We start from the raw sequence: 7592 nt of genomic DNA on the forward strand, positions 1-7592 counted from the left end.
GGGGGGGTTGTTTTACTTGCGTGGGTTTATTATTTATTTCTGGGTTCTGCCATCCTGTTCTGAGCAGACGGCACTCGGAGCTGAGTTGACTTTTTGGCTTGAGGTGTGATCCCTGGTGATTCACRGCCCCCAACATCTGTGATTAGACCTTGAACAGAAACTTCTCATGCATGGCCATGGTAGAGCAAACCTGCTCTTTTTCTGAGTAACTGGTAGAAGAACAAAAGGAGGTTTATCTTCTYTTAGCTGTAAAAGTCTACCTTAAATTAAGTAAACTGTTCCCTGAGGGAGAAAGTGTCCAGGTACAGAATGTTCACAAAGGAAATATTCAAAGTGTCTCCCGTGTCCCCAAAGTGTTTGTTTTAAAGTATGAGGGCCAGAGCGAAAAATAGAAGATTATTTTCTAATTTGAAAGCAAAAATACCTCTTGCAGGTAACAGAAAATAAATTGACCTTCTYCAGGCTTGATACTGCAGCCCATTAAGTGGTACGAGCGCCGAGAAGCCCTGGAGAAGCTGCCATTGCCGAGATGGCTCTGGTCCCAGTGCCAGCCCATGTCCGAGGCAGCCCYGCTGCGTGCAAACTGTCCATGTTCCACAGCAAAGGAATTGTGTCTGTGGGAGTCTGAACGCTGCTGGGTTTTRTGTGAGGCAGGGTAAGAGCCTTGTCATTGGCGTGTCAGCAATGGAGGATCCACGCCTGGACTTTATGGGGGTTATTTTTGTGGTTTCTTTCACTGYTGTGAAGCAGCACTTTGGAACCAGTCCCAAGTAAAGCCTTGTGATGCAATGGTGACAGCACCTAACTTGCTTTTCTGAGGCCCAAAGTGAACTTCTCTAATGTCAGCCAACTCAATTAATGTCATTGTATTCCTGGCTTGGTGCACCSTAGATGAAGATTTTTTAACTTGTTTCTCCTCCTCATTGAATCCAAATGATGCCCACAAATGTGGGTTATCTTAACTCATGCATCACTGCCAATGAATCTAATAGTAGAACACTATCCAGTAAAATCTTGCCTTTGACAAAAGCTTTTTGATTCCTTTGATAAGGAAGGATATCGTTTCATGTGTTCTTTACTATTTGCTGTGAAAATGGAAGAGAGAGGAAGGACTGGGGAACACTTGGTTTTCCATAGGAATGTGAAAATGCTGTTGGATAGGTGGTGGTATTCTCCACAGTTTTCTTTCTCATTCAGAACAAAACAGTTCAATGGCTATTTTCATTGCTCCCATTTCTCTTTGCCTTGCAGTGTTTCCAGGAACACTGTGTTTATGTGGAAGATTGTTTGATAATGGGAACATCTCACTGTTGTTTGAGTGAGGAGTTCCCTATTCTGGCTTATCAAGGATGTGGTGGTGGGCACACCAAGTTCTTCCACACTCATTAGGGTGCAGTGAAAAGCCCAAGTTATAGAATCGTGTCAAAAGTGCAAGAACTGATGAGTGAGTGTATCATTTGTGCTGCCAGCTGAAGTACTGCTTTGAAGAAAGCCCATAGACAAAAGTCTTCTTTGGGTTCTGACAGTATCTAGACACTTGGTGAACATTAATAGTGAYGTTTAGTTTTAGTGGAATTGGTGTAAAATTTGAGGGTTTAATTTTGCAAGCACGATTTCTCTGTTGCTGTGCCTCTAGGGTATCCATCCATCCATCCCTCCCTCCCTCCCTCCCTCCCTCCATCCATCCAGACTGGGTCTGGGCTTTCTCTGACCACAGCTTGCAAAGCTGGGTAAATCACACTGCAGCCTGTTGGTGTAGGGCTGAGCTTGGACTCAGGAAAGCAGGTCCTCAGTTCCACTGTCACGTGCTGCTGGTTTCAGTGGAAGAGGAGCATGAACAGCATCGCATATGATGAAGAATGGACACAGCTGGAACTTAACCTTGGGAAAAGTCCAGCCTGTCTGTAGTTRTCCCTATTCCTCTTCATGTGAAGGSAATAGCTGCTGCTCTCACTCACTGGGCTGTGAGTTAGGGCAACAACACTTCTCTTTCTCAACTGAGCAGTCATGACCCAGAAATCCTTGAGAAACAGTAAATAAGGAACCCACCTTGGCACTTCTACTGAGTCATTTTTTCCTTAGGAAAAAATAAAGAAAAAAAAAAAGAAATCTCTTTTAAATAGCATCATTTACACTTGGGAGCTGCTCGAATCCATCCTGTCACATAAATTACCATTTCTGAACTCGGCTGTCAGGAAGTGTCCTCACAAGTTGACATCCATGGGGGCTGTCAGTGGAAGGGGATCAGTTTCGTGGCAAGCAGGAGGAATTCAAGCGTCAAGTGAGTACATTCGTCCTCATGTTACCTCAAGCAGTGAGGGTATCTTAGTCCCGCCAGAGGCAAGCCCTGGTGTGACCTTTGCTCCTCGCACTGCCCTTGWTCCCCTGCACTTGGGTAGCTGTAAGGCCAGCTCTGACATCTGGAGCAAGCCCTGTCCTCCTGCAGCTCAGGCAATTAGAGCCYGGCCCAGCAAGTGGCCCTGGAGCAGAGGCTTCAGGGATATTGTAGTTTCTTTACAGGGATAAAGGCCACAGGCTTTTCTCTCTGCTCTGCTGCTTTCTCCAGCTTTGATGCCGATGCCGTTGAAATGAGATTGGTTCATCTGGTRGTGGAAGAGCTGAGCTCTGCCAGACGGATCTGGCTTGCTGGGAAGGGTTCAAAAGGCAGCACCTACCCTTTGTTGTATTTCCTGCACACTAACGAAGCCCCTGATTTCTGGAGCTACTTTTTAATCCTTTTAGGTTGTATGTTGGTTTTGGCATGGATTTTTTTTTTTTTTTTAATTTGAAATATACAGGGAAAACAAAGGGAATAAAATGCCAGCTGCCCCACACCTTCCCCCCCAAAAAGGGTAATACAAGGAAATTGTAAGGGTGCATTCTGGTGAGAACAGTTGTTTGCTGCCAGGAGTTGAAGCCTGGAGAGCCGAAGCTCGGTGTTGTCAGCAGCGGGTTTGTGTTTGAGGTGTGCTGTCCTTGGGCTGTGCGTGGGAGCCTCGCTGCAGCAGCACTCGCTGTGATGTCAGCCCTGCATGCACGCGTTTCCAGCCTTCCCCGTGACCACATGGAGAGGGATTTGCAGCAATCCAAACACTGACAGAACTGTATTTGTTGACTTGCAGAAAAGCCTAACTCGTGCTTCTCTGGGCTGCGATCACGTAAGCCGAAGCACGATGACTGCTGCCTGCGCTTGCTGGCCTCCCAGTCCTGATAAACCTGTGAAGCAGATTCATTTATTTAGGCYCTGATTCAGCAAAGCACTTAAGTACATGCTTCAGATTTTCTTTCCAGAAAGACTGTTGGCATGCTCAGAGTTAAGCGTGTGCTTAACTGCTCTCCTGAGTGGCCAGCAAACAAGTGATGGGGCAGTGTGTGCTGCTGCTGYGCTCTCCCGGCTGGCTCGCAGGCTGCGGAATGGCGGTATGAAAAATGTATTCATTAATTTGGCTCCCTCCAGTACAGGAGCTCTAGTCCCAGGGTCTGAGATGAGTCTGCCCTTCTGCAGGGAGGTGGGTTGTTTCCATAGCACTGAAAATGTATTGTGTCTCTTGAACAGACAAGTGTGCCCTTCTGCAGGGTGTGGGGTAGGGGCGGTTTCCATCWGTGGGTTTGTTTCCTCCTCCATGAGTTGTAACATGGTGGATATTTTTCTTTACATGTGTCTGAATGTTTTTGGATTTGTAGTTTAATGTTTGGTAGGATTCCTTTGATTTAGCTTCCATTAACACGATGCCCTTCATTTTGAGGACTGAGCAGTTTAGTGCAGCCATGTACCTGTGGGCAGTGCTTGCTCCTGAGTTGCACGGCTTGAGAGCAAGATCAACATTTGTTTTGTTACACTGGGATTTCTCAGGGTAGAAGGGCTGATTTTACTACGCTGTTYGGGTATTTTGGTGTAACTGTGTGTTAAGTCAGACCCATCATATTCTATCCCCAGCATTAAGAGACCCTCACTTCCCTTGGGAGTCTGAAGCTGTGGAATAGGCACTTAATCCACAAGATGGTTGTATTTCAGTCTGCTCTGAAGAGCTTCTGAGAGTGCATTCTTTCTARTCCCCACCCATATCTGACCTGTTCTAGCTCGTTTTTAAGAGCTGCACCCAGCTAGTCCTTAGCTCCCTCCAGAAGGTTTCTGCCCATCTTTTTCTTTCTTTTGCTTGCTGAGCTCATTTGAATGGGGAACCCACATATCAGTGAATGGGATTCCTGTATAAATTTGCCCCGTTTRCAAAACTGGAATTGATTTAGAGCATCTCTTCCTTACAAAACCCAAAAGACATKAGCGTGGTTAGATGTGCCTTTTTCCCTTCTTTTTGAAGTTTAAAACACGCTTAGCAAATACGACATCTGCAGTCTCTGTTCCMCACCTGATGTGCAAAAATGCAGAGGTCCTTCCAGAAAGCGTGGGTCAGACCAATCTTTGTGCTGATGCCTCAAGCTGGATTGCAGGGATCTGGGCAGGTTTTGTGATCAACTTGAGTCTAATTAAACCTAGAAGGTACTTACAGTGTAGGTTTAACGAATGTTGTTTTTTCTAAATTGAAATAATTCGATCTGTGAATCAAACAACCTCTGTGCCCCACCCCCTGCTGCTGATGACAGCCTCTTCCCACACTTCTTCCTTGGTAGCATTGTTTCCATTGTTTCCAGCTCCAGTAGGTTTCAGTTACTGATCAGTRTAATTGCAATAACACACCAATAATAAAAGAGGAATTTAAGCTTCYTTTTTTTGTAGTTGAAGGCTCCTCTCCTACGAAGGCTTGAAATCTTAATAACAGTCACACGAGCAACATCCCGCGCCTGTCAAATGTTTGCAAAAGTGGACGGTCGTACTTTAGGAAGAGAAAGGGCTGGATTTGGGGAACTTGGAAACAGCCCAATCCTATCAGGCGGCAATGGTACAGCTAATATTAGAATGGGAGACTCTAGGGASAGCTTAACATTTTAGTGGATGCCAAGGAAGCCTTCAACTGGAATGCATTGAAAGTTGTTTGTTGTATAACACGAGTTGCTGGAGTCAGAGTAATTCGAGTTGCCTTTGGTCTGGTGGAAAACTACAGCTGTGAGCAATGAGTTAATTTTTTCCGTGTGTGTGTGTGTGGCTTAGGTTTCCCCGCCGGGTTTGCTCTTAAGTTTTGTAGGCTCTGAATCCATAGAGGGGCGGCTGTGAAGCAGTCGTTTGTCTTCATGTGCCATCGCCGGAGCAGCCCTGGCCGGGGATGGTTTAATGGCACACCTTGAGGTGCGGAGGGCTGTGGGGCTGAGCTGCAGCCTTGTCTATAAGAAARCCACCGGCTGCTCTTCCCGCCCGAACGTTTCCTACAGAAGGRGGGGTGGGCTAGTTTATGTTGATAGAAATTTATAATACTAAAGAGCAAACTATTCCCCCGTAGCGTGTGAGGGCGCGGGGTGCAGCCCCGGCGCTGGCCCGAGGTTGGGCTGTGCGGTCCCGTCCCCTCACGGCTCCGGGGGTCCCGCGGGGTCCCGGGGCTGCGGCGAGCGGCGGCCACCCCTCGCCCGCTATGAAACGGCCTCTCGTATTGGTTGATTGCCAGCGGGTGCCGCTGTAACGGCGAGCGCCATTGGCCGGCGCCGCCTCCCATGCGCAGCGCGGCGCGGGCAGTGCCCCCRTGCCCGCAATGGCCGCCGGCGCCGCCCCGCGCCCGCCCGAGCGGGGCCCACGGCTCCTGGCTGATTCTATTTCTCTTTTTCCTGCAGGTTGCTGAAAAGTGCCTTTCCTGAAGCCACCGCTGCTTGGATTTCTGTCTAGGGCTGCCTCTCTCTGCCCCTCGCCCCCCTCTCTGTTTAATTCGGCGTTGCTTGCGGTCCGTGCCCTGACGGCGGCTCCTCCAGCCTTGCCATTTTTTTTTTTTTTTTTTTTTTTTTGCTCCCCATTTACACGCAGTTTGCTCAGCCATTTTATTTTTTTTTCCTTCCCCCGACTATGTAGCAAATATTTAAAAGAAAAGAAAGAGGAAAAAAAAAAATCAGACATCCTTTTGCCTGTTTTGATGCTCGTGAACCATCATTTTTAGACGCAAGAAATAGAAGGAAAAAAAACAAACCCGAAGTTTTCTCCCCAAGGACCGAGACCATTCCACAAACTGAAGTGCTGCCAGCAGCATATGCTTTTTGCAAGAATAATTGAAACCATTAACTGGAGAGCACAGAATTCTTTTGAAAGTCTGCCAGTTATTTGCAAGTAACTTTGGCAGTGGCACAAAATATAACACTTGTATTTTAACTTCTACAATTGCACTTTTAGGAGCTGGCCTCTAATTTGATTTTCAGTTGTTCTGATAAGATTTCTATTTTATGATTGGCTTTATGTTTAATTCTTGTTTAAAGAAACACGATTTGACTTAAATGAAAACCTAAGTGCTGATGAATAGGAGTTCTACCAAAGCAACAAGTTAGTTATTTCTTCACGTTTAACTTGAATTCACTTTTTTACCCTTTTTTTAAAAAAAAARRARRAAAAAAAGAAGATCAGCAGTAAACATTACCCTGAGGAAGGGTGCGATTGCTCGCATTTTAATTTTTGTTTTTTTTAATATGGCTGTAAACGTTTCCCTGGTTCGTGATACAAAATGGCTGACGTTAGAAGTGTGTCGAGAGTTTCAGAGAGGGACTTGTTCTCGGTCTGATGCAGAGTGCAAGTTCGCCCATCCGTCACGGAGTTGCCATGTGGAAAATGGTCGAGTTATTGCCTGCTTTGACTCCCTAAAGGTGAGGACTGGAACGCGTGCATTACCTAAGCTCCCTTCTTGCTTTTCTTTCCCTTCCCTTGCGAGTGGCTCGGTGAGCAGGGTGTGGGATGTGCACAAACAGCAGCTGTTTATTGCTCTGCAGGGAGGATGCTGCTGCTCTGGGATGCAGCGCCTGGAATCTAGGCTGAGTGTGACATCCAGGCTGATTTCCTGGAGTGCCAGGCATCGCAGGGAAAGGCAGGATTTTATCCAGGGTGTTTTCCAGTGGTAGCTCAGGTCTGACACAGCTGTCGCTGAAATAGAGAACACAGGTTGTGGGCAGCGCATGAAAAAAGAAGAGTAGAGAGAACTGAAACCTTCTGTTTGAGTGTCCAGATCACATCAGCATTTGGTGCAGGGATCTGAAATGTGCTTTTAATGAGCAGAAATGAAAGCAGCATTTTAAGATAATGAATCAGCTTTACATGTATTTCCTGGAGACAGAGTTGCAAACACACTCTAATGCTGTCCTGTAGATTAGGACCAGCCAAAGTATTTGGAGAACAACATTCCCAGAAATGACCTTTGGGAAAAAGCTTTCTGTGAGGAATACACAAACTCGATGGCTCTGCCGGGCCTGTTGGAGCTATGGCTGAGCCTTGTGGCTGGTGCTAGTCTTTGCAGAGTTGATTTTTGAGGCAGGAAATGGCTCTTGGTTGCTTGTCCCTGCTGGGGCTCCAGGGGTGACTTTCAAAAATACCAAAAACCTGGATAGTGAGTCAGGTGAGGAGTGGGGGGCCTCACATGAGGGGAATGTGGGCATCTCTTTCTGGGCTCACTTCATGGTGGTTGTTGGGAAAGGAAAATCCTTCTTTTTTTCTTTTTTTTTTTTTTTTTTTTTTT

At 46.6% G+C, this 7592-nt stretch overlaps 1 protein-coding gene and 1 long non-coding RNA gene across 3 annotated transcripts in view; both read left to right on the plus strand.

The window, feature by feature from the left end:
• LOC130583577 (uncharacterized) overlaps window positions 1-6012 on the plus strand; it is a 31869-nt gene extending 25857 nt beyond the window's left edge. Inside the window, exon 2 of the long non-coding RNA XR_008966439.1 lies at window positions 5719-6012. This is a non-coding gene — a long non-coding RNA (uncharacterized LOC130583577). The remainder of the gene's footprint in view (window positions 1-5718) is intronic.
• A 468-nt stretch (window positions 6013-6480) lies between these two features.
• Window positions 6481-7592, plus strand: part of MBNL3 (muscleblind like splicing regulator 3) — a 57633-nt gene continuing 56521 nt past the window's right edge. For both annotated transcript variants that reach the window (XR_008966438.1, XM_057383029.1), the window contains exon 1: window positions 6481-6729. Coding sequence is in view for 1 of the 2 variants with exons in the window: in XM_057383029.1 (XP_057239012.1) it covers window positions 6556-6729 (174 nt within the window). In the remaining variant the exon portion in view is untranslated. The remainder of the gene's footprint in view (window positions 6730-7592) is intronic.

This window comes from Malurus melanocephalus, unplaced genomic scaffold, assembly GCF_030028575.1.
Source record: "Malurus melanocephalus ecotype Western Australia unplaced genomic scaffold, MMel_1.1 scaffold_603, whole genome shotgun sequence".
In the NCBI taxonomy this organism is placed as follows: Eukaryota; Metazoa; Chordata; class Aves; order Passeriformes; family Maluridae; genus Malurus; species Malurus melanocephalus.